The 26,628-nt window shown below is 38.7% G+C and overlaps 2 protein-coding genes across 5 annotated transcripts; one reads left to right on the top strand and one right to left on the bottom strand.

Moving 5' to 3' along the window:
* Positions 1-366: 366 nt before the first annotated feature.
* On the bottom strand, positions 367-10,041 carry mmrn2b (multimerin 2b). Of its 3 annotated transcripts, none has more exons than XM_053238493.1 (6): positions 9,412-10,041; positions 6,519-6,641; positions 5,403-5,509; positions 4,559-4,649; positions 2,965-3,376; positions 367-2,835 (listed from the first exon to the last, which is right to left on the bottom strand). In XM_053238493.1, exons 1-6 carry the CDS (start codon positions 9,702-9,704, stop codon positions 1,345-1,347), a joined length of 2,517 nt encoding a protein of 838 aa, XP_053094468.1. In that variant the 5' UTR covers positions 9,705-10,041; the 3' UTR covers positions 367-1,344. The 3 variants fall into 3 exon arrangements, with proteins under 3 accessions (XP_053094468.1, XP_053094469.1, XP_053094470.1); XM_053238494.1 differs by having other exon boundaries at positions 5,403-5,479; XM_053238495.1 differs by lacking the exon at positions 5,403-5,509 and having other exon boundaries at positions 9,412-9,549.
* A 3,797-nt stretch (positions 10,042-13,838) lies between these two features.
* sncgb (synuclein, gamma b (breast cancer-specific protein 1)) lies at positions 13,839-23,820 on the top strand. 2 transcript variants are annotated; one of them, XM_026915831.3, is made up of 6 exons: positions 13,839-14,325; positions 18,011-18,052; positions 18,144-18,271; positions 19,142-19,159; positions 22,059-22,103; positions 22,207-23,820. In XM_026915831.3, the coding sequence occupies exons 1-6, from the start codon at positions 14,205-14,207 to the stop codon at positions 22,213-22,215; spliced, it is 363 nt and encodes a 120-aa protein (XP_026771632.1). In that variant the 5' UTR covers positions 13,839-14,204; the 3' UTR covers positions 22,216-23,820. The 2 variants fall into 2 exon arrangements, with proteins under 2 accessions (XP_026771632.1, XP_026771633.1); XM_026915832.3 differs by lacking the exon at positions 19,142-19,159 and having other exon boundaries at positions 13,842-14,325.
* The last annotated feature ends 2,808 nt before the right edge of the window (positions 23,821-26,628 follow it).

Raw genomic sequence — 26,628 nt, 5'->3', positions numbered from 1 at the left:
GGCAGTAACTCAAAGTTACTTCTACTAGGTCTCTGTCATGTCCTTCTCCTCTGTATCGTCCTTTCACAATGCTCCTGTGTGACTCCCTCATCTATCTCAAGCTTTAGGAGACATGCTTGCCTCAGAAGCCTTACTTCTTCCTGTCCCAGCCTGAGGGACACCACAGGAGTGATACCCACTTCATTTGGGACAGAAATGACCCAATCTAATGTCGGGTAGATGCCACTGTGAGATACATAACATGCTCCTGTAAAGCACTGCCATGGTTTAGAAACACCTTGCTGCCTCTTGGACACCAGTGATGAACTCCACAGGAGAGTGATGGCTGCATAAGTATGTTGAATGAAATAGCGTATGAAAAGGATGTTAACATTTTTACTTGTATTTTACTTGTAAAGCTTATTTGCAAGATGAGCAATATGGCAAAAATATACTGCAATACTATAAATAAAAATGAGACACAGAAAGAATGTTCTATTCAACACTTTCAAAAAGAAGGAGGGAAAATTAAAGAGAAAATAATGGTATAAACAGAAAATAATGTATAATCAGATACTTATTACAGTAAGCAGCCATGGATTTGTAAAAGCAACAATACTTGATGATACCCATGATATACAGAAAATATTTCATGTTAATATGTTGTGATAATGGTATCATGTCATCTAGCACCAGTGATCTTGTAAAATTTGATTAAAGGGCTTTATAACATTAAGCTAGCATATAGTGACATCATCTTTTATAGTCTTCTGTAGAACAAATTTGTTTTCCCAGACTTGCAAAATTCACATTTTTTTATGATTGTTGAATAAACAATCTGTTCTCTCACTACAATTACCCAGCTTGCATTATGCAAATCTGTCATAAAATCATTAGGATTCTCACTACGATTCTACACATTAAGGGATTTTTTGTTGTCTCCCTGGGAGAACCCTTAAAGGTACTTTGTACAACTGAGTGCTTCCAAGCAGAACACTTTTACACAGGTAAGAACCCTTGGAGGGGATTTTCCCAAAGAGTTTGTACCACTTTAGCTAGCAATAGCAGTATAGGACTGCTTATTTTTCCTGCTCTCCTACTAGTTTTTGAGTGTAAGGAAGCTAGCAGAAATGTGTAATGAAGTCCAAACATCCAATTTGCTAAAAGAGTTTTTAAAATTTTACTTCCAACAGTAAGATGCATCATCTGGAAGTTGTTTTCACAATTTTTGTACTTACAAATCTAAAGTCTAGAAGCCACTCGGTATTTTTTTTGTCTTTTAGCCCCCTTAGTGCCCCCCTAAGAGTGTCCCCGTAATGATTTTGTGATGATCTAACGGAATGATGATAGTCACCAGGAGTGGTCTTACTTTGTACCAATGTGCCTTTTACTGCGCATGCTGCTTGTATCTCCCTTTTTCCTCATATTTTGTCCTTTCTTTCTCTTCCTCTCTTTTGTCCTCACCATGGTCTGCAGCTGGTCCAAGTTCACACCATCAGAGGAGCTAGCCAGCTCTTCTGTATATCTGAATAAATTCTGGAAAGTACTCAAATGAGTCTCCAGAGTTTGTTGCAGGGTTATAATATCTCTCTGTAGTTCCATTACAACACCACTGGGGGCAGCAGTGCAGTTGCATGGTTGCTGTTCCAGCATGCTGAGTCTGTTAGCAAGCTGCTCCACTTCCCTCCCAAGGCTCCAGAAGTCGCTAACAGAGTAGTCCTCATCATCCTCCCTTTTGGAAATGTCTGGTAAAGTGTCTAGATGATCTTCAGCATAACTTCCCTGGTATTTTGTGAGGCTCCATTCTGTGAATGCAACAGGGTCATCATTGGTCATTTGAGCTTTCTCTGTACTGCTCCTCCTTAGAGAGGTCAAGCTGTTCTCATGACTATCAATCTTTTCTTGCATCAGACGCATTTTCTGTAGCAGTACAGGAATAGCAAGCTCCTTCTGCTGGCTGTTAGACCAGCTTGAGAACTCCATGACCTCATCTCCTAAAAGCACCTCAAGAATGTCAGAGTGGCGGATGGCATCCTTGAGTAAAGAACTGAATGATGCAGAGAGATCTCTGATTTCAGCTTCCTTAGCAACAAATTGGCCTTTAAGTCCTATAATCTCTTTTTGGCTGTCCAGGAGGGAGGTTTTTAACTGGGCTAGGTTGTCATTAATAGTCTTCCTCTTCACTTGTTCAAATGCTAGTGATTCTCTTACACTCCACAAACCTTGCTGGAGATCTTCAACTTCTGGGGCCCACTGGCTAAGCCCCCTCTTTGCCTCGGCATCTTCCAGGGCATACCGGTTCTCTTTGGCGAAGTTTGTGACATTAGCCACCTCAGATTCTAACCTAGTCAATGAATCACTGATTTCTTTACAGCTGCAAATCTCGCCTGCTGTGGTGGGCTCATTATTTTGGAGATGCTGATAAATATTGTCCACGTCAAGTTGAATCTCTCGCAAATCTCTCTCTTGGATACTGAGATTAGAAGCTAGTTCATTAACGATTTTCAGCGTAGCCACTCTAGCTCCCTCCACTTCAAGCCCGATGTGTGCCAAATGGGCCTCTGTGCTGTGGCTGACATACTCCAGTCTTTGACTCAAGTTCCTCAAGCCATGGTCCTGCTTCCGGACAATATTAATCAAATGTTTGGAGTTTTCAATTAGGGGACTGAGCTCCATTGTGTTATTCAGCACCTTCATGTCCAGACTACTGATGGCCTCCCACACACTGGTCTCCAGTAGTGACTGGCTTCCACTGGCATTAACTGAGAGAGCATGTTCTTCCAGTGTTGTCTCCTGCAGCCTTTCATGATCAAGTCGAATTTTCTCCATGGACTTATTCAGAGACTGTAAGCTCACCTAAATGTCATGACAACAAACAAAAGAAGACTCAAACACACTCTAATATTCTTTTACTATTTCTTGCAGCCTTGAGTTCTAATTTACTCTGATCTGAAGGCTGTTTAATAGTGGGTAATAATGTGTTACCTGTATTTCCTCATGACTCATGTTGATATAGTGGTCAATTTTGTTCTTTAGACTGGTCATGTTATGAAGCAGATGTTCTTGTTGCAAGTGTACTGTTTGTTCTATCTCTTTTTGTTGTGAGTCCAACTCTGTCCATATCTGCTGCATCTGTTCAAAGCTGTCTTCTAAGCCTTTCTCACATTTTTCTTCATGGACATGCCTAGTTTTGGAAATGCTGTCTTGCTCATGCCTCAGATTCTTCAGATCAATGGACAGACCTTCCACCTTTCTGGACAAATTCTCCAAAGTACGATTAAAGCCATCCAGCACTGGCTGAAGTTGGGTCATTACTGCTGCAAATATTTGATGAAATGCCAAGAGGCTGCTGGAATCCATGAAAGGCAGAGAAGAAGGAGGAGGAATAGCTCCACCACTGCCTAAAACAAAACATTGATGTCAGTAATCTTAACCATTTCACCTACTCAGAGTAGGATACATAGCCTCAGTAAGAGCTTCAGCCATATCTGCCTCTAGTCTGAACATTTATTACCATGGCTTTTTATACAGTCAAAAATAGCTGTCAATGCTAAATCATCCCACAAAGAAGTTCCAGACATGCTGGCACTCTTGCTTCCCTTTTAAAAAAGAATAAGCTTCAATAAAATAATGTATTTTTCTTTATTGTTTTTTCTTTCCTCCATCAAGCCTTGGTGTATTCTCATAAAGCCATATTTTACATTCATCTTCAGTCACTGCTTTATTTTAACCAGGGTCATGGTAGATCTGGAGCCTATCCCTGGACAATCTAAAGTTCAGCAGAAAATTTTCCATCTATCAATGTTTTCTGGATGAGAAAAGGAAAATGCAAATCTAAAATGAAATGTGTATGTATCCTGCAACAAGATCCTACCTAAAATATAAGGCTAAACCGCAGAAAAATAGTTTGACAGAACCAAAAATCAGAAGTCACAGTTTTGTCTTCTTGACCTTCTTGGCTTGACCTGATTTGAAGAAGGCAGTGTATAGTGACATAGATGTGAATACTGAGAGGAATTAAATATTGCTTAGAGGATACATAAAGAGGTTTATAACCAATTTGCACATCCTCTGAGCACCTCTCAGTATTTATATTTACACTACCTGTACATTTCTATATCATGTGAGGACTTTGATGGTTGAACAGTAAGGTTAAGTATAGCAATAAGTACAGTGATATCTCAAATCCATTTAGGGTTCACACATGATGCAGAGATGTATTAACAGCTGAAATATTTTAATAGCTGACCTGGAAATTTCTTTTTTATAATTGTTGTATTGACTTTTTTTTTAGATAAACACTTTCACGCTGTCTGATACTTAGGTTCAATGGAAATATTGAGCCTCCCTCTTGTTTTCCCTGCCTACAATACTCCCCATACACAGAAGAGCAGCTCACCCTCACTTTCCTGTCTGAAGACAGTTGAAGTCCATCAGAGAGCCAGATACTTTTGGGGAATTTCTTCTATATGTCAGAGCCAGAAGTCATTGGAATAAGCAAACAAGGGCTGTAGTGTGAGTGATTATGGGTTATGGGCCAAAAGTGAGATCATTCAGGCCCAGATCAAATTCAGAATACTTGCCAGAGTCAGAGTCATCAGCCTGTGAAACGCCTGTTGGAGCTGATTCTGTGTGTTCTTGACTGGACTGACTTTCTTCTGTCAGACTCACTGTGGATGACATAGAAGTGGTACATGGACATAATATGAAATATATTTCATTAACATGAAATATAACCAAAATAAAGTGTAAACAATTCATTAAAACATAATGCAGGGGTCAATGTGGCTGATCACACTTGTTTAAACAATCAATGTTGTTCTTTAAACTAGTAGGTGTGGCTTCAGTTTGGCTGGAATGAAAACATGAAAGCCCTGCACTTTTCCCAATAAGATTTAAGACCTCTGACATAATCCACAGTGTTCCTACCCCCATTTTACACCAGTACCAAGCAGTGCTACTTAATGTATCCTTTTACATCAAATGTGTGCAATGAAATGCGTATTTTATGGCCTGAGTTCTATTTCTGCTGCTTGCTGCACAAGTTACATAAATAATTTTAACTGCAAAATATTCTATTCTATTCTATTCTATTCTATTCTATTCTATTCAAAATACTCTAGCTTGTAGTTCTACCGAAATTGTCAAAATTTAGACTTTTGTGAAGACTGTGAAGGTTGTAACTGCCACCAAGCACAGGAGTGAAAATTTAATTAGATTCATAAACACTATTTGATTATATATTGTGGTAAGGCATGTTCATAATAACCTGGCAATTTATATTCACTAACCTAGTGCAGAAAAGCATGGAAGTGAAGCTCCACACTCCGCCCTCCATTGTCCGGTGTAAATTGAAAAGCAGTGAGACATGGGTGCTTATAGTGTAAAATGGGGTTAATGTGATTGTGGATGTATGTGTTTACCTGTCTCCTGACAATTGTTGCCTCCATGGCCTGGGCAGCACTTCCAGTGCAGTGCAGTAATAGTTTTCTGCTTCTGTCTGTACACAGGCCATGAGGAGAGCTGATATCTAAACATCAGCTTACAGTTAACAGCATACAGTTATACAGTTCAAACTTACAGTTCAAATTTAAGTTTTCACATAAATTTCCTGTGTACAGTCATTTAGGGTATCTGCTTTGTTTCCATAAGAGGCAGATTTATTTCAGCTTTTATTTACTATATCAGATTTTCAGTAGGTCAGAAATTTACATACACTTTGTTAGGATCTGGTGGCATTGCCTTTTAATTGCTTGGACTTAGCCCTTAGCCCTTAGCCCTTGGCTGTTCTCACAATACAGTAGTTATTGCCCATTCCTCCTGACAGTACTGGTGTAACTCAGTCAGGTTTGTGAGCCTTGCGATATGCTTAGGATCATTGTCCTGCTGGAAGACCCAGTTGCAACCAGGTTTAAAGTTTATGGCTGATGTCTGTCTAGTATTTATAAATAATCTTCCTTCTTCAGGATGCCATCTATTTTCTGAAGCGTACCAGTCCCTTTTCCAACAAAACACCCCACAACATGATGCTGCCACCCTCATGCTTCACAGATGGGATGGTGTTCTTTGAATTTAATCCTAACTCTTTTTCCTCCATACATAGGGCTGATCGTTTTAGCCAAACACTTCAATTTTTGTCCTCCAAAGGGCTTCATCCTGGTGATCACCGGCAAACTTCAGTTTGGCTTTTTTCATTTCAGTCATGGAGTAGGGCTTCTTCCTTGCATGAAGGTCTTTCAGGCCATGCTGATGTAGGACTCTCTTAAAGGTAGATATACATACTTTGGTACCTGATGCCACCAACTCCTTAACTTTTGACCTACTGGAATTAGTGAATCAAAGCTTAAAAAATCTGTCTGTAATCAATTGTTTTAAAATTACCTCTGATGTGAACAAAGTAGATGCCCTAACTGACATGCCAAACCAAATTTATGGTAACACGAAAAACTGAGATTAAATATCTTCACAAATGAAGCCTGATGTATAAACATGAGATGTTGTATACATGAGAGTTGACGAGGCTGACAGAGGCAACTCACTTAAATATTTGGCAGTCAGGGTCACCATTAATGCAGGGGTTGACTGACTTCGCTATATGCTCCTCAGCATCACTGAGCTCTACCACGCTTACCAAACGCTGATGGACAAATGCACACCAGTTTCTGGATGGAGAGAGCACAACAAAAGAAACACAAAAAGGAGGAAATCTGGGTTAAATGAAGAAAAGATTAAAGACTAAACAGAAAAGGAAGATAAGAGCTGAGATATGACAAGCGATATGAGAAAGGATGAATAAATGCAGTAGAGAGGCTCTGTTTCTTTTTCTATTGGCTCTTTTAAGTTCTACGACAGATAGTGTCACTCTTTCAAAAACTAAAAATAAGGGTTCTTTGTTCTACACCAACATGTACAATATACTAGCAATAAGATTACAGATCTAGTAGATTGTTCTAACATTGAAGTAATGTTGAATTTGATGTTCCAACATTTATGATGATATTAAAGTATTAATGCCTATAATAAAGATGTTTTAGTGTACTATTCAGTGCATATATACATTACTTACTTTTTAAAAATATAGCACCAGTTGGTACTTTAGACCAACCTGTGCCACTTTCTGTGTAAATTATGTTTAATCATAATTCAGTGCTAACAGAAAAGCTTAATCTGAAGCATAAGATGTTTTTCAACTGACATATTTACAATATTTATTAGCAGAGACATATAGAAGTGTTTTCAAAGTCACTATTCACTATTTCCTTTATCTGCAACCCCAGTCCAACCCTAACCCTAGCCAATTCTTAAACCTAGTCAGGCCTGGGTCGACCAAGATGTCTTTATTTAGATGTACACAAAATCTAGTACTTTCAAGTATTAGGCAAAAAAGACATAACTAAAACATTCATATTTAACATTTAATAGACTGAAACAAAAGAATGCTGTTTACTTTGGTACTATGAATTGCTCAGTACACATACAAGGTTAAAAATGGATTGGCTTATCATCTGTAATTATCATATTATCATGTGGCTTGACTGTCCTGTTCTTTGTGTGCTGTATACTTTTATCTACTACCATTTGCTCATGCCTCTATATCCCTCATCTCATCTCTCTTTAATCTTCACTCTTTCTTTCATCTCTCTAAGCTTTTATCAATTAATCTCCTTTTAAACACCTCTTATTTCTCTACGAGGCTCCTTTATGAGTCATGTCTGCGAACATACAATGGCTCATGCTGGTCTAGACTCGTATACGCTGATGATTGAGCTATACTGTGTATCCCCATTGCAGAGAATCTCCTGGAATAATATTTTCTGTTCACTGGGTATGTGTGCTCTAAATGATGACAGCATATCTGCTTGAGGTCGTGATATGATCTAATGCCCATGAAACAGCCACATTTACCACCTTATCCTCAAATGATTGAAAACATATTATATTATTTCAACCTCTTTAAAACTAAATTATAGCTTTTCCACTCTTCCGTACAATTATGTTTTGCAGTTTTGACAGCAGCATCAAATATATTTGATGGCACATTCTTTTTTTGCTATTTAATATATTTCCAGTGCATAGAACCACTTCAAATTTATGAACATAATATCTGTTGACTTTGTATTTATAAATATGGACATCACATTGCTCATTAGGGATAGATTTAAAATTTATATCTGGATTTCTGTAAAGCTGCTTGACAATGCCTGTGTTGAATTGAATTGAACAATTCAAGCAAATATATGTTTACCAAATATAATTGATACATTATCAATATATAAAATTAATTGTGTCTGAATACCTTCTATATACAGTGTATCTGATGTGAAAAATATGTTGACATTGGTTGAGAACAAGTAGCAATGATGGTGAAGGTGACGGAGACTCCTAAATTTCTCAGGGACGAAATTATTAAACACGCTCAAATGAAAACAACTACAGAGCAATAGCAAAGACCATAAACATCCCTGTCAGGACAATTGGTTCAATAATATGCAGGTGGAAAGTCCACTAATCATCCCAGGACACATGCACCATGCAAGATTTCACACGCTCTCACATTTCGTGCTCGCAGACTAATAACGATGAAGGTAAGACAGAAGTCAAGTCACTTGAAAAGAGTTGCAGGATGACCTGAAAGCAGCGGGATCGACAGTTACACAGAGGACTATAAGCTATGAATTGCACCGCAATCATCTCTTTTCCAACATTCCACGCAAATCTCCTCTGCTAAAAAAAGAATCACAGAGATGCACATCTAAAAGCATGTAGACCAGTCAAAACTCTTTTGGAACAATATACTCTGGTCAGACGAAACAAAAATAGAACTCTTTGGCAATAATTCAGCTCTTCATAAATACATACTTTTTTGTTCATATTTCTAAGTACCAAGTGAAAAGACTTTGTGTGTAAATGTGTAATGTGTGTACATTTGAGGTGGATCTATGCACTGGAAGTATATTAAATAATATAATCAAGAGTGTCTGAATACTTACTTCCCCTCACTATATAATAGACGATTTGGGAGAATGTAAGATGCAAGTGCGTCAAAGGGAACGTAACATATCTGTATAACCCAAATACAATAGATAATTTGCCTTTAAGGACCACTGTTGTACCTTTGAGGAAGTCATTTATATTATTTGTACTTTGGGATACAAAACTGTACTTCCACAGTAACTTTTTTCTTACAGTGAAGGCAGATCATTTGTATTTTATTTAAATATATGATATAGTTGATGGGAGGAAAATGGCCAAATTAACAAACTGAGGCATTCTTACTAGCCCTGATATCTATAGTTTTATGGGAAACAAACAAGCATCATTTCTACTGAGAAGCACTGATAGTCTGGTGTGGTATTTATCTTTTTCTAAGTCTCAGTGTGTCAATATAATCTTTGTTTTTTATTGTTGATGTTATAAGTCAGATGTACTTACCCTCTGCGTGCAGGCTGGTGTGAACTCTCTCTCAAGAAGGGCAAAGGGCTCTGAGGTGTCTCCAGCTGAGTATCCAGTTGTCCAGATCTGCTGAGATGCTCATGTCCAAGAGGTACTGGAATGTGAGCTGTGCTAAAGCTGCTCTTGAGCCCTGGATTTTCTTTTTCCTCTACATCTGGATCCCTGGCTCTCAGCTCACTTAAGCAGGATGAGAACTGCAGCATGGCCAGCAGCAACGTGAGCACTGTGAGGTCCATCCTACTGCCTCTTACACAAAAACACACAGGCAGCATCAGGTAAAATACACTGGAAATGCTTCTCCAGTTTGTGGTTTGCTTCTGAGAACAGCGTTGAACAGTTTTTTCCTCTGCCTTTCTATCTGTGTGCTTTTCTCTCTCAGAGTTCAAGCATTTTCACAAAACTTTCTCAGTCCCCACCCTCTCTGCGCCCACTTCCTGTCTCTCGTTCTCTCACCCCCTCCTCTCCCTTGACAATATCACGCCTTCAGACAATTGAAGGAAAGAGGCTGCCTGCTTTAAAGGGTTAAAGGTGCTGGACAATAAACCAGTTGTCAAATATATAGTGGGCTTGGGCTTGCACAGCCACACACACGTATGTGCCCTTCATATGCTTTCTAACCTGTATGAAAACAGTTGAGTTTAAATTTTCTGTGTGTTTTGCATATTGTTATGGATCCTAGAGATTTATTTTGCAATTTTCAGAATAGATCTTCATTTTATCATTTTATCAGATGTTTTTTAACATCACAAAATTAACCAGAGCAAAAGAGCTGAAAATGAACCATGACCAAAGCCTGGTTTCACGTCTGTGTCCTCAATTATCAACGACGTGCTCTCACACTGGAGGCCTTGTTCTCAGTGCTGACCCCAGACCCTTTTAGCAGACATCAGCTGCTCTTTCTCAAGCTGAAGAGACAACATCCCACCAGTGAAGCAGCTGTGCAGGGCTCACACTGTTTGGAATAATGACAATCTCAGGGAGAAGGGTCCTATTGTGTGGACAAGTTGAAGAAATGCAGGCTTCAGTGTAGATCTGTAGTGTGGTGCGCCTCAGAGCCACGGGTTCAGTGTCCGCCTGACCAATTCTATCGTGTGCGGCTCAGCTGTGACAACAAACACATGCTGCTGGCCTCAGACCCTGTCAAAACTTCACTGTTTCCTGCACACTGATCAAGAGCTTCCTGTCTGCTGAGCAGACCTTTAGTGACCTCACATTTCAGAACCACTGTGTCATCGCATTTTAGCCATTATTTGTGTTATATCCCTGGAGTGGAAAACTTGATTAAATTTTAAAAATGGCTCCCAAGTGGTGCAATGGTCTAAGCATTCACCTGATCCTCTGGAGTTGGAATATCACCAAGTATAGTACTTTAGTAGAATGAACATAAACATTTTAAATTCAGTTACAAATAGATGGTACACTATTTTTTTTAGAAAGCTTACCAAAAAGGTTCAGCTTTCATCTGGTAGAGGTGTTTATCATCACTCAGATCCCACGGGATGTAACAAATTACGTGAATGGGAAGTTTATTCTTCAGATATTAAGCGATACATTTCATTCAATTATCCTTAGTCACTGCCTGGGCAAGGTGGTTTAAATTAGGCTACTAGATTGTATATATTTTGGGTCACAGCCAGGTACAAACAAAAATAATAACTGCATGACCAACATTTTAACAAACAGTCACTCGCACCTCTCTATTAATAAAAAGAAACAAAGAAAAAAAAAACTTCCTGTTTACTCACTTCCACACCCACTCCAATCACAACTTCACTTTGATCAAAACTTCAAATTCCAGTGATGCTACGAGCATCTGTGGCTGGGAATCTAAGAACGTATATCCATGCTCAAGCAGAGCAGTGTTAGCCAATTTCCAGTGTGTCTTAATTTATATATACAGAAGAGGTACAGAATAGAAAAATTAGTGCTCCCCTTCAAGCAAGTTCAGCTACCATGTACCATTGCATGAGTGACAGCACAAAAGATGGTCACTACTTTCTCATAGCTCAGAGAAAGCAGATGTTCTAGTTCACCCTTTCAGATTGGTAACTGTTATGCAATAGGAAAGAACCAGCTGTTTGGTGGGAATTGGCAACAACTAAATCATATAAAAATGGAGAAAAACATTAATTATGTCCACATGAAAAGAATATTGTGCCTGCGGTTTGCTAGTCATTTCCTATCCTACACATTTTCCCCTGGGAACTGAGATTTCAGTTCAGAAGTGCTGGTGGTGTCAGACTGACAGACAGAGAGAAAATAGTGCAGTCATATTTCTGTGAGAATTTTCAATTGTCCTGGTCAAACTTCAGTCTTTGAGCCTATAATTGTCTATGTTGCCATGTTAAGTTGTGCGGTGATGCCTGGATTCAGTCCACTTTCACTGTGGGATTGAAGCCATCCAACCAGGTCCTGGTTAAACACTCCATAACTGAAGTATGAAGACAGAAATTCCCACCTCACTGGCTCTGTGCTTATTTCTCAGCCTTAATTCTTAGAATTATATTTGAAATACATGACCAAAATGGGAAAGCTGATCTCATAATCATGAGTGGCTCTCAGTTGCTGCAGATGATTTCGTTGACCGAAAACTAAGAAATCATGTCTAGAATCTCTTTTGAAATTGCCTAGAGCCTATCCCTGGGGACTCGGGGCACAAGGCGGGTGACACTCTGGACGGGGTGCCAACCCATCTCAGGGCACAATTGCACACACACTCCAGACAATTTGGAAATGCCAGTCAGCCTACAATGCATGTCTTTGAACTGGAGACTGAAAATGGAGTACCTGGAGGAAACCCCCAAAGCACGGGGAGAACATGCAAGCTCCGCACACACAGGGTGGGGACAGGATTTGAACCCCCAACTGCGGAGGTGCGAGGCAACAGTGCTAACCACTAAGACCCCCATTTATAAGTGTATTTATATGAAAATATAATGACTGAAATATTGTTAAAATATATATTGAATATACATTACCAGTTAAAGTTTTGGACACACCTTTATCCAAAATCCCTAAATGTTCCATGTCTAAAAACTGACCAAAATCCTAACAGCAGAAAACCTGACCACCTTAGAAACAGATTTCAGCACTAAGACCACCTTAGAAACAGATTTCAGCACTAAGACCACCTTAGAAACAGATTTCAGCACTAAGACCACCTTAGAAACAGATTTCAGCACTTAGCCTTTATCAAAATGCCTTTAAAAAATATAAATATATACTCAATCCAACATGCCTGACTGCCAGTCCCACTTTTCAGAGGACAATAAGGATTTTGTTAGCGATACATCGAGTTACATTTTATGCACGAAATTTAATTTACAATATGCAACACATTTCATATATATATATATGTATGCACTGTCTAAGAGCTATGAATGTGCATATACTGGTAACATGATATTTTGCAGTATACAGCAGTGTAATTCTGTCGTGTAATGGGGTGTTATGTCTGTGACATGTTTGTAGCCACTGCAGAAGGGAGCACAAACATGCTTCATGTTTTGTCTGCTTTACTTCGTGTGTTTGACGCTACCCCCCTCATGCTGTGTCTGGCAGTAATAGTAGCCAGCTGGCCGACTGGAAGCCCAGCGTTGAGTGTGTAGAAGGAGAGAGATCCCATCTGCTGTCATCAGGGCTCACTCCATCTTACAGGCCTCCAGAGACTGCCTCTGCCTCCGTCAAATCCGCCCACTCACCCGTCATGGACCAATCAGCTTTGAGCAAGAGAGTGGACGTTCAGCAGTTCACAGCACACTAGATAAAAAATTTTGCTGTGTAGTCATATCCTTTCCCGGGATTAAAACAGAGTGATTCAGCTGTTTTTGGTGGTCAGGTTTTCTGCTGTTAGGATTGTGGTCAGTTTTTAGTAATGGAACATTTTGGGATTTTGGACATGGTTGGATTTCATCATTGAGGATTCTCCTCAAGCATATTTTCCTTTAGAGCGTCTTCATATGTATCATCTATATTACTATTTGTTAGAAAAAAAAAATGCTGGGAGAATACTAATAGAAACATGAAGAAATATCACAGCTTAGTTTCACTAAAGTATAATCGCCAAGTATAATAACCAATACTCTTAAGCAACTAAGAAACAGTGTGAAACTGCTGAGATGGTATGTTATAGTACATAAAGCACAAATGTAACAATCAACAAGAAATTACCTGTTTATAATGTAAAAAAAAGATTTTGATTAAACGATGATGCTGATGTTAAAAACCGTGATGTAAAAGTGCCTACTTCAGATCAGTGTATTTCATTCATGATCAATTTATTTGACGTGCGTGTGTGCGTGCGTGTGTGCGTGCGTGTGTACGTGCGTGTGTACGTGCGTGTGTGTGTGTGTGTGTGTGTGTGTGTGTGTGTGTATGGAATGGGGGCTGGTCTGTAGCCGCAGCCTGACTTAAATGCACTGCAGCATCCAGCAGGTTCTGTCTCTCTGCACCCAGTCCTGGTGAGCCTGCTCTCTCTCTCTCTCTCTCTCTATCTCTCTCTCTCTCTCTCTCTCTCTCTCACACACTCACTCACGCACTCATTCTCACTCTCACATGCTCGATAGACCAATCTCTACGTCGAAGGTGGCTCAGTGTGTTTCTGTTTGAGCACAGAATTGCCCCATAATCCTCTCTCCCTCATTCTCTCTCTGTGCTGCTCTATTTACTCACAAACACTCACACGCACATTACCGCAGAGAGCTGTCCCGTCTCTCTCTCTCTCTCTCTCTCTCTGTTCCATCTCAGCCTCAGCTCCATACACAGCATCCAGGATGGATGTACTAATGAAGGGATTTTCCATGGCCAAAGAGGGAGTGGTGGCTGCTGCAGAGAAGACCAAAGCTGGCGTTGAAGAGGCGGCTCTCAAGACCAAAGAGGGTGTCTTGTATGTAGGTAAGTGCCAGTGAGACAGGGAAAGCAGAGCAGAGCTGGATTGTCTGTCTGCTGCAGGTGCAGTGCTATAACATATCCTGATGTAGTATAACACACTGCAGCGCTGACACCAGTGATGATCTGCTCATTATGTAAAAGAACCCAAACAGAGGACTCAGATGTGGTCTCTGTGGAGTTTAAGTGCATGTGATTAATGACTCCATTCTGTAATTCCTATGTGTCTGTGTATGAGTGTGTATGACAGGGGTCTCATGGGGATGGTAAATATGATAAAGCATGTTTATTTTATGCGTGTCTCAGTAGGTTGGAGGAAATGTGAAAGGCAGATGAGCTATGGTACTGCAGAGCCAGTGCAGGGAACAGAAAGGACGAGCAGGTTTTAGAAGCAACCAAATGGAATGAATTGCAGATCAGATTTAATGCCTAAAGGAAAGATGAATACAAAGCAATTATAGTTAGCAAATTATGTTTCTGGTTTGTGACTGGTTGTGACATTTCTTGTGATGCAGAAATGTGCTAAATATTTTCATCCAAGTGATGCAAAAAAGAGGGTACAAAAATCTGCAGCATTTTGAATTGTAGGACAGTATTGAACCTAAATATTCCCATAATATTAGATCTTGTCTAACTGTGAAGATTGCATGATAACACTTTGTTAATTGGGACTTTGCAGAATGCGTGTTCAGGTGTGTCAAATCCATTTATAGTGATCCAAAGTTATGAGACTGTGATACGATTTTTTTTTTTTTTTAATTATTATTATTACTCTGTGCAGCATCTAGCACTGTACCTGTCTGTGGATAACTAAAGATCAGCTGAGCACTGCTGCAGTCATCCCCCCTCCTCTCGTGTGTCTCCTCCCTCCCTAACGTGTGTGTGTGTGTGTGTGCATGTGTGTGTGTATGTGTGAGTGTGTGTGTTTCCATGCATGCGTGTGCGTGCATGCCTCTGCGGCAGGGTTTGTTAGCCTGCTTGAGATCAGTAGCTCCACCGCGACTGAAAGAAAGACGGAAGCTGGAATGACAGATGCAGTGTGGTGTGTGGCAGGCATGCAGCTCCAGCTGTGTCCACATGTTCATTAGCCCAGTGATGTAATGCGACAGAAAAAAATTGCGACATCTTCACTATGGCCTTAGTGCATGTTGAAAAAGTCATTAAACAAGATTAGGGGTTGATTGATGCCTCTACCTAAGAAACAGGAAGCATTACATATCCAATAGCTTAATTCCAGGATATGATATTTTCATACTCCTAAGGTTAACTCTTTTAAACCTTTAAATGCTAATGATTTATTGCTCATTTATACCTCTTCTGTGATGAAATTAACTAATCCAATTAAATCAGTCATGCTTACCAGCCTGCATCAGCGTTAATGTCCTAACGCTGCAGTAAAGGACGGCGTGCTCTGTTTCTCCGGATTGCACCACTCCTCTCACCAAGGTCATTTCTCCAAAGCTTGTGCTCGTTTATTTATAATCTTATGCAGTATAAACGAACTCAGGTTAACTGATTAAAAAAAAAACAGTATCCTGACTCATCATAACAATACAAAATTTGTGTAGATATTATTTGCAGTTCTGAGGTTTCATCTTTAGTTCTGTATGATGTAGGATAGGAATGTGACCAAGACATCTGTGAAGTAGTTGCTGGATAAAATATATAGGTCTGCAGAGAATGCCTCAGTTTGATTCACTGCAAGAACGTCTCAGAATAGGACAATATGATTGTCACTGATATGGCACAATGTACATGGTGTAGGATTTTAATAACTCCCTGGGCCCAAAACCATTTAAGGTGTGTTACGACCTTCATAGTTTTTGCTCACAGTCTTGTGTGTTTTTACGTATTCTACTTATCGTTTGCTTTTGTCTACACATTTGTCTTCTCTGAGACATGAGGCAGATTAATTTATTCTGGTTTAGTTTAAAAAACAAACAAAACAAAATGAGAATATGCTTATGTGTAACATAAGTCGGTTCTATTGGTGGCTAACAAGTGATGACAAGGTAAAGTGATATGCAATTGTTGGATTTCTATGGAAGCTTAAAAGGTTAGTTTTGTTTTAAGGTTCCAGGAATCCACTGCTTTCCACAGAATCTCACTATGACTAACTATTTTATAATGGTTAAATGGAAGCATTCCTGTGGCTTCAACGGGGAAAAAAGCAGTTAAATATACACTGTGCCCCCCATTTTATCCTAAGGCATATGGAAAAACAAAAAGATCTTGCTCATGCTTCTGAGTAAGTGCAGGCTAGGACAGTGTGATGCAGTTTTCAGGGATAACAGGAATAGAAACTGCAGAAGGTGCAGACATGCAGACGCTTGTCACACAGTCCCGCTCAGGCAGCCAGAACCATGTGGCTCCTACTAAACACTGAGTGTGTTCAAAAATAGGGAGAGAGGTGCGCCATCATATTTGGACGTGAGAGAAACCGAAAACAGATGCTTCCATCTTGAAACACACATGCTTCTTAAAGGTCACAGGTTCTTCCTATTACAAATGAACAAATAATGTGATTAGATAAATAGCTTACTGACATAATTATTGGTATTTTCCCTGCATCTGGATCCCTTAGGCCGTTTTCTTTTTTGTCAATTCATCTCTTTCCTTTCATCTATCTATCTATCTATCTATCTATCTTTCCCTGTTTCTGTCTTGCTCTCTCTCACCATCCATCTCCATCTTTCCCTTGCCCCTCTCCTCACAACCATATTCTCAGCCTCCCTAGAGCCTGTTATATAACTGCCATTTAATCAGCAGGGAAGCATCTGAAAGCAGGCCTGTGGACAGTCACGAAACAAGCAGAATGCTTTTAGGTTCAGCCATCAGCAGCAAATACATTTTTTCAGATAGATATGTCTTTGACACATCTCTCCATCTAAAGTATATATATTTTTTGATGGAGAATGTGTATGTAATACATTCCTCCATCAAAAAAATATATGTTTTAGAGTACTCTCTCTCTCTCTCTCTCTCACTCTCTGTGTGTGTGTGTGTGTATACACACACTGTATGTTGAAGATTTGAAAAACGTTGCTTGGTCTTTTTCCAAACTTCAACTGTCTCATTCCCAGTTTGGGTGAGTCCCACTGTAGCCTCACATTCCTGTTCATGACTGACAGGAGTGGAACCCAGTGTGGTCTTCTATTGTTGTAGCCCATCTGCCTCAAGGTTCAACCTGCTGTGCATTCTGAGATGCTTTTTATGCTCACCACGGTTGCAAAGAGTAGTTATTTGATTTACCATAGCCCTCCTGTTAGCTCAAACCAGTCTGATCATTCTCCTCTGACCTCTCTCATCAACAAGACAGAACTGCCACTAACTGCATGTGTTTTGTTTGTCGCACTATTTTGTGTATACACTAGAGGCTGTTTTGCATGAAAATCCCAGGAGATCAGCAGTTTACACTTAATCCAGCCCATCTAGTATCAACAACCATGCCATGGTCAAAGTCACTGAGATCACATTTTTTCTCCATTTTGTTGTTTGATATAAACATTAACTGAAGCTCTTGACCTGTATTTACATGATTTCATGTATTCGGCTACTGCAACATCATTAACTGATTGGATAATTGCATGAATAAGCAGGCATACAATTATCCAATTGCAATTACCCAGTGCAATGATATTACTCTGTCTGAAAAACATTGAGGCAATAATTGTTTTCTTTTGTGTCACAGGTAATAAGACAAAGGAGGGAGTTGTATCAGGTGTCAACACAGGTAAAGGTAGCAATAACTGTGATAGGTTAACTGTGTGAAATAGCTGTGGTAGGTTGATAAATAAACTTACATCTCTCTGTGCCTGTACCAGTGACAAACAGGACTACAGAGCAGGCAAACATCGTTGGCGATGCAGCAGTGGCGAGTGCTAATGATTTGGGACAGAAGACTGTGGAGGGAGTGGAGAACGTGGCTGCATCAACTGGCTTGGTGAATCCAGTAAGTGCATGTCAATCTGAATCGAGCAGCTTTCCTTCTCAGTGCCAGCAGATGACGCACATTCCCAAAATGAGTTCTACTGCCTGCAGGAACTGCAGTGTTCAATTAAAGGAGCAGTACACAATGTTTAGGGCCCTCTGCTGTCTGTAATGTGAATTGCAATTTCAGTGAAACCACTTATAAGCTTTCCTCTCCCCCCACCAGACTCTACCTCCTCAGTTAAAACTAGCCTATGTATGCTTTGTTAGTTACCTTTTAAGGAGGCAGAGCTGGGCAACCCTATTCTGAATGGGGGTGGAGCTCATTTCAGGGTCAGAAAATATGTAAAAAGAAGCTTGAAATGAGGAAACTAGCCAAGTCTTTTGCATGGCAATATTGCAAGTTAGTTTTCCTTTATGCCTTTAAAATTATATAATTATTATAGGTCTAGAAACACCTTTATACAATGCAACCCGTACCTTTAAAACAAGGCTGCATATTTTATAGTAGGTTTGTGGAGCTAGATATATCTTCTATACAATTCTAGAAAGATGTTTTGCTATTCCTCAGTTCTCTTGTGGACTAGAACCTCAAATGAGCCACGATTTTAAGATTATCACTCAAGTTCCTTTATCTTAGTACTATTATACATTTCAGAATGATGTAGATGACCAGTGTAGTAAGTAGAAGTAAGTATTAACTATGCAACAGTGTAACTCTAACCCATTTTTATAGACATACGCTGTGTATCAGTAAGTGCCAACCAGGAAATAAAACACTTAACCTAGATTTCTAACACTGTTCCAGTTGGGTGTTTCCCTTCTCTTGTGTTTTGAACGATTTTGTGTAACTAACCCTTTCTGTCTGTCTTTATCACCATGCCGATAACAGGATGAACCTGTATATGAGGTGCCTATTTATGGGTTTGGGAGGGGAAGCATAACTGTATGGTTACTGAATGCATAGCATGTATGCTAACACACAGGATGAAGCAGAATGCAGGAATGTCAGAGCTAATGTATATCATACAGATAATGGCCCTGTGCTTATGATATTTCTCTTCATTGAGACATCAATACTAATGTATGCATGTCTTACTGTCTAGAATAAATTCGTGCAGATATCTCTATTTTTGTATACATGAAGTGGTGCCTTGAGGCTGGTGTATAACAAAATCTTATATTGTGATGCCTTTTAGTTTACAACAGTGCTTGCGGTTTTAATCTATCACTACTATTAAAACCAATAACTAGAAATCCTACTAACACTACACAGGATGTGTTTTCTACCTGCATATAGATCAGTGTGCATTTGTTTTCTTGTTTGTTTATCATACAACTTTCTTACAATGAATTAATTCTAACCTCATTACTAAGATGCAAAGATGCTTCAATCCAGAAATAACATTCTATCTGCTAATCTGCCAAAAGGAATAGATAAGATTGCCTACCGCTCCCTATGCGGCAACAGAAATAACACACTAACCTGTACATACTAATCCGAGTCTCATAACAATAGAATAAACGCAGGGAAATAAATCACTCTATACTTTTCATTCCTCTGACATGCACTCAGGAATGTTTAAGTAATACTATTTATAACATTAGTTGATAATATTGAACCCAAATTGTAATGAACCAAATAAGTCAGATAATGAGCACCTATTTCAGCCAAAGTTTTTCTATTTATTAGTGCACAAATAAGCGCACAACGACCAATATGAATTAAAACCTTAATTAATCCTTACACCCAGAGACGGGTTTTAATTTACCATATAATTAATTTGCAGTAATTCATGTGGACTTCTAATTTATGGTAATTCATGTGGAGTTTTAGTTATGGATGAACAAACATTAGCTATATGTAGGTACATTTAGCTAATTAAAGCAAATATCAATTAATACTAAAGATGGCACTGGTGATACTGATGGTACACTGATACTGGGTATCAGTATCAGGCCAATAATGCAAAAAAGCAAAAAATGGTGGATCAGATCCTGTAACAAATGGTGAAGATTTGAATTGGAGTCAGAAAAGATTTATTTTTGGAACTGGAAAGTTTACATACAAAGAAACTTGACTATTTTTTCTTCTGTTACTTTTGATTTGATTATATTTATGCTTTATCTATTATTATAGTTACAGTGTAAGTGACAGTTTAACTGTGAAGTGCTTCACAATTAAAAAAAAAATTTCAATAATAGTAATTTTAGTGTATAGTGGATGCATGAATACTTGCTTCTGTAATTGCCTTGATTTTCTCTGATAGACTCATATTGCATGCCTGCACTGAATTGAACTGAATTGAGCAGACCTTAAGATACCTTGAAATACAGTTCTGGACGTGGACAAGAAAGACCTCACTATTGCTTTCTGTCACAAGCCGGACTGTTTTCACTAGTTCCCCCTCCTAAATTTTACAGTACATCTGACATAAAGTCTCAAACCTGGAGTTTCATTAGGAACTTAGTGTGGTGTGTCAGTTATAAGAATCTAGATACTCACTGAAGATGATTCATTGTTATGCACCACCCAGAGCCAATAAAATATGCTTGTGGTTTTCAAATTGATTAATAATATTCAAACTTGCTATGGTGTGACCTAACCAAGCTGAAATATTCCAAAACATCTATTGTAAAAACGTAATCATTCTGTACTGTTCCAACCAAGATGGTGGGTGAAAACTGATGTATGTATATACAAAAATAAATACACCAGAGTGCAAGACAAAAGATTATTATTATTATTATTATTATTATTATTATTATTGCTGTTGTTAACAAAATTTCTTAACAAATTGACACAGTAGTTTGATGGTAGAGGGAAATATTTCATATGGGACAATACATCCATAACAACATAATAACTGAGAAAAATCAATGCTCTAGAGATGATGTGGGTTTTTTTGTCTGACCAGCAGGTCAGCAGGTCTGCAAGTCTGATAGGCTTTTCATTTTTTCTTTAAATGATGGTGTTGTAGGCTGGCCTACAAAATGCTGAACAAATAGTGCAGTACATGAGGCACTGAACAGCAGTGAGAATGGCAGAATGAGATTTAAGAGAATAGAAAAAGGGTGTCTGGATCCATTTTCCTGGATCAGTGACTCAGCAGAACCTTCTAGCTGCACTGCAGAGAGAGGGTACCGAGAGACTGGGGGGAGGGGGGGGAGAGAGAGAGAGAGAGAGAGAGAGAGAGAGAGAGATGGGGGGGCTCTATCCAAATCAATAGGGCAAGTCTGTAGAATCAGTGAAGCTTTTTGCTATTCCAAACATGACACACAAATGTTTCTGTGTAACTCCACAACCCCACAAGGTTAGGAATATCTGACAATTTTGACATTGTAGGGACATTTAGCTGACCCCAAAACCTTTGCTGCAAAAACCCTCATTCATTCATCTGTTCATCCAGAATCTTTCCCCAGAAACACCAGGTTTGAGGCAAGAATACATCCTGTATGGGTCCCCAGTCCACCTTAGGGCACCATGCATACACAATTTACACACTTATTCACACACAGGGGCAGGGGTTACTGTGTAACCAGGGTTACACACTAACCCAAGCACAGCATCAAACCAGGGACCCTGGAGCTCTGAGGACGCAATGCTATGCACTGTCTCACCATGCCACAAAACTTAGAGTCAAAAGGTTTCTTTTTGGTTACGGTTAGGTTTAGGTGTAGAATACCATTAATTATCAGCATTAAAAATTGTCAAAAAAATTGTCAGTGGAAGGTCCTCACAAGGATAGTAAGATGTGTGTGTGTGTGTGTGTGTGTGTGTGTGTGTGCGCGTGCATGTGTATCCCCAGGCGGACTTCTCCCAGGGCGGGATGGAGGGTGGAGATGGTGGCCAGGTAAATGCCACAAGAACAGTTGAACATTATCTAACACCTATCATTTGAATGATATACAGCATGACTATGATGCTAATAAAACTTTTTCATCTCTTTCAAACAGGGTTATTAGGCCTGGAGTCAGAAACAACACCCTTGCCCTTCCTCAGACACTCAACCCGTCAGTTTCCTCACTCCTGTCCTCTCATCCCAGCAACACGTCACACAGATTTTTTTGTGACAGTATGGAAAACCAAAACAGAACATGTCTTTCCCGGGCTCCTGTTTGCTATGTGTAATGCTCTCGTTCCCTCAAAGCTCCAGTGTTGGTGTCGTCATGCTGTTTTCCTGGTGTTGTCACCCCGAGTCCAGTTACTAATTTCACACACAAGCAATGTTATGTTAAATGGCAAATATGAAGAGGAGATCATGCTTGGCCATGTGTAGTTGTGTGAAAATTATTGTGGTGCGTTTTGACTCCCAAAATGTGATTTAACCTTCATCTAGGCAGTCTAATTTAACAATAACACAGTTTACAGTGTCATATTTTTCTTACAAGCAGTTTAAACAAGTAAGGCCAATGATGTGAACCTGTAGGAGAATTATCACGTGAGTGAAGGATGGTTGACGTTTTACAAGACATTTTCATTCACATCCATTAGAGCATGTAATAATCAATGTTACGTCCTTGTAATTCATGAATGCAGTCTTATTTGGAGTTATTTTGTCTTTAAGATGCTGTATGAGGTGTGTACACTCAGATACATTACATTCCTTTAGCTCAGACTGAATGAAAGAATCGATGTGTGCTTGATCACTAATAGTAGATTTATTGTATAGAGAATTCTACAAAGAAATAAATGGATATTTATCCACATTTCAATACAACTCTATTTTGCTTAGTCTTTATGTAGCACTGGCAGTCTTGCATCTATTCCTTCGCTTGTCTTTGTACAATTGTGAAAAGGCAGAAATCGAGATGCGAGTATTGTTATTTATTTAAAAGAAGCAGTATGTGTCTGAAAAAAATGATGCAAGCTGGAGGGAAAATAGAAAAAAACAAACCCATCTCATGCTGTTTGATTTTTATTTTTCTGCAGCGCATGTTGTGAATTTGGTGTGCCAGCATAGCAGAGATTTCTAATGCCTGTGATGTGAAGCAATAGTTCTACCACTGCAGAGTTTGTCAATGGTTTGTTCTGTAGCAATTTGCAGTGATGATATTTCAGCACTGTGTTATATTAACTGAATGCCAAGATGTGTTGATAGTTGAAGACTTTATCCATCCCTATTTATTCCCTCTCCAACTGAAGTCCCTTAGACATTGTGTCCCGGCTCAGTCTGTGTACGCTTATGTTGGCTTTTAGCAGGGGAAATGTTTCGAATATCGCTGTGTGTTCTTTGTTTGAAGCCACTGGAACCTGAAGACTGCATGTTGCCTTATCAGCACTCTAATCATCACACGTGGAAAAAAATTCTGATGTTTTTCCTCACACTAATTTCCTAGGATACACAAATTCACATACAGACACGCATGTATACACGCATGTATACACATACATACACACACATACACACATGCGCACACACACACACACACACACACATGCACACACATGTACAAACATACATTCACTCCCCAACCTGATTAAGTTGGCATCAAAGCAGAAAAGCTGATTTTATAGAGAGTATAAATGAAATTAAAAACTGAAATAAAGTTTTGTTGAAATCTGTTAAAGTCTGTTAAATGTTTTTAATCACTTTAACATTTAATATAAGGTGCAGAAGCTAACCCACTTGAGATAATACTAATGTACTTGCCCTTAAAATGTACTTGAGTTACAGAGGTGAGTTAATATTTTACATGTACATCTGCTCTGTACATACATATTTAAATCATGACATGTTCATTTAATACAATCCAAAATAACAGTTTTTAGAAAAATTAGAGGAGTAGAAGTTCCAAGCTCCAAAATTGGAAATAACCATGGGTGGAAAATACTTCATTGCTATACTTAAGTATTACTTTGCTGTATTTATACTTTATTTGAGTATTATTGTAATTGAGTACTTGTACTCTTACATAAATACATTTCCAAGAAAAAACCTCTAGTCAAGTTCTACATTAATGTAGAAAAACTATCAAAACTGTGCCAATTCATCATCCGCTGTGATCTTCTCATGCTACACAATGGAGTTAATGCTGGAGCTATCCATGTGTGTTTGAATATGGATAAGCCACCAGGCTTCAGAAACTTGAGGATGAACACCCGTGGCCCTACCTCAATAAAATGTTCCTTTGCTAATGCCAAGTTGGACTAGCATCAGTTCCAGTAGCTAACATAAATTAGCTAGGCAGCAAGTCAAATTCTAGCTAATGGTAAATATTGGTAAAGATATTTTGATTAATGATTAACTTCTGATTAATTCATTACCAGTCATGCACATTAGTCATGCGTAATGCATAAAACAACATAGCAGTAGTCATGCATATGACCAGCAAACTTATGTAAATAAAAGTTACTTTTCACATAAAACCATAAAATTAACCTAAAAAAAAGAGAAAAAAAAAGGATCAACTTTTTTCTTCCAAAAGTACTTCCACTTTTGACTAAAATTTTGACACAGTATCTACATTTTCACTTACGTATTATTTCTCAGTACTTGTTCCACTCCTGTAAATAATCAAGCACATTGTAAATGTCAGGTGGTGGAGATGCTTGCAGTTGCAGATAAAGATGTTTTTTAGGAAAGTGGCAGACAAAAATGCAAGACAATTTCAGGGTCAAAAAACAGGCAGAGAGTCAGGTGATCACCAAACAGAACAACAAGCACAAAACCAACTCTGTAAGTTTGCTGGTCATATGCATTGACTAATGCTATGTTGTGTTATGCATTAAGCATGACTAATGTACATGACTGGTAATGAATGTGATCAAAACAATATCTCAACATCGAAAATAAAGTTTGGAAAGTCAGGCTAGAATACACTGAGCGTTACTTCGCAATTAACTGACTGTCCAATGACTGTATGTATAGGGTAATGGATAATGGGAACCAGATGAGTGCAATCAGTAATGAGGGGAGTGGGAATGTGATTGTGATCTTGTGCGATGGGTGCTGTGGTCTAGAGCTGCCGTGTTTGTAGGCTGCAAGGTGTTCTGGGAATTGGAGTTCGATGTCGATTCTGGCATTACAGTACATGACAGTACATTAGTTTTTGTTCTTTTTGTCTAATAACACTGAAAAGTGAAAAAGTGAAAGCTGAAGGAAAACAGGAGACAGAAACTAAGAATAAATCAGTAATGTTTACTGCAGTTAAGTGAATAAAATTGTCTACTACTTAATTACTAATTAATATCTGAGCATTATTACTTACAAAGTCATGTATTAAGATGTCCTATTAAATCTGATCTTCGCTTTAGTTCCAACAGTCAAAGTTTCTTGCAAAGAAGTGGTAAGAGACGTTAACTACAACTTGAAATAAATATTTTAGGCTCAGCAAAAAGTACTATGATCACCTTATAAGTATATACTATGTATAATACTTTCGTCCTGTCCTGTCTCCTCCAGCTCCAATGTGTAAGAGAATCGGGCAGTGTAAGAGCTGAATCTAAACCTAAAAAGTCACACAAATCAGACATTTTGTTATCGCATTATTTAGGTGAAACAACATGGAAGCTGTTTTCTGTTGGTTTGTAGCAGATTACAGTAGAATAGAAGTAGTAATAGAATTGGGCGTCTTCTGTTAGCAATCCGTGAAGCAGTTTTATGACCTAGTAGTGTAGGATCTTTAATTAAACCACAGAAAATTCCATAAAGAAAACCAACATCAAAACAAAACAATTGAGCACCGCACCCCAAACACAAATGCTGTGAGAAATGAGCCAAACCTGGTGGGAGACACAAATCAGGACAGAGGACATAAACTGAGGATTTTTTTCAGACACCTGTATCATTTTAAGTATTGTTTTTTTTATTTTATTTTACTTAGTTAATGTTACACTATTTACAACCTCCACATTACATGCACTGCAGTGGATATCTAACTGTATATAAGCGTCGGATTCTAATCAGGTGTGTCTGTTTTGGGTGTCTTTTTAATTATGCTTTACAAGGCAGCAGTCTTATGGTAGGGCATTACTACCCTTTCACGGAAAGCCTGTATTTCCTGTTCAGAATAAAACTGCCCATACTGAGAATGTGTGCTATTCAGTTTATTATTAAACAAGATGAAAAAAAAGAATGGAAAAAACTGACTTCATCACACTTGCAGCCAGATAATCGAATTTGTTTACATGTATAATCAGTCATGATATTTCTTTTTTTTCCTATCTAATGTAACTATTCTGTTTATACAAATGTGCCACTGTAATCACTAAATGATCATTTGTGTATATTTACATAATTTCTCTACAAGAAATTCAGTCTGAAAGTAGGAAAGTCAGTGGGCTACAATACACAGTTTCCCCGAGCTTCACGAGGATTCCACAATACGCTTAAACAAGCTGAGTGAAAGAAAGAAAGAACAAAATATTGACTGTGC

The sequence above is a fragment of the Pangasianodon hypophthalmus genome, chromosome 12 (genome assembly GCF_027358585.1).
Source record: "Pangasianodon hypophthalmus isolate fPanHyp1 chromosome 12, fPanHyp1.pri, whole genome shotgun sequence".
In the NCBI taxonomy this organism is placed as follows: Eukaryota; Metazoa; Chordata; class Actinopteri; order Siluriformes; family Pangasiidae; genus Pangasianodon; species Pangasianodon hypophthalmus.
Note: the sequence above shows the minus strand (reverse complement) of the source record. Positions and strands in the feature narration are given on the sequence as shown.

Bases quoted from the DNA above. Each gene is read 5' to 3' on its own strand.
- mmrn2b (XM_053238493.1), bottom strand. From the start codon at position 9,704: ATGCTGCCTGTGTGTTTTTGTGTAAGAGGCAGTAGGATGGACCTCACA. The intron at 4,650-5,402 runs GTAAACACATAC...TGTCATCCACAG, and splicing joins CAACAATTGTCAGGAGACAG to TGAGTCTGACAGAAGAAAGT. The intron at 2,836-2,964 runs GTAACACATTAT...CATGACATTTAG, and splicing joins TGAGTCATGAGGAAATACAG to GTGAGCTTACAGTCTCTGAA.
- sncgb (XM_026915831.3), top strand. From the start codon at position 14,205: ATGGATGTACTAATGAAGGGATTTTCCATGGCCAAAGAGGGAGTGGTG. The intron at 14,326-18,010 runs GTAAGTGCCAGT...TTTGTGTCACAG, and splicing joins AGAGGGTGTCTTGTATGTAG to GTAATAAGACAAAGGAGGGA. The intron at 18,053-18,143 runs GTAAAGGTAGCA...TGCCTGTACCAG, and splicing joins TGTATCAGGTGTCAACACAG to TGACAAACAGGACTACAGAG.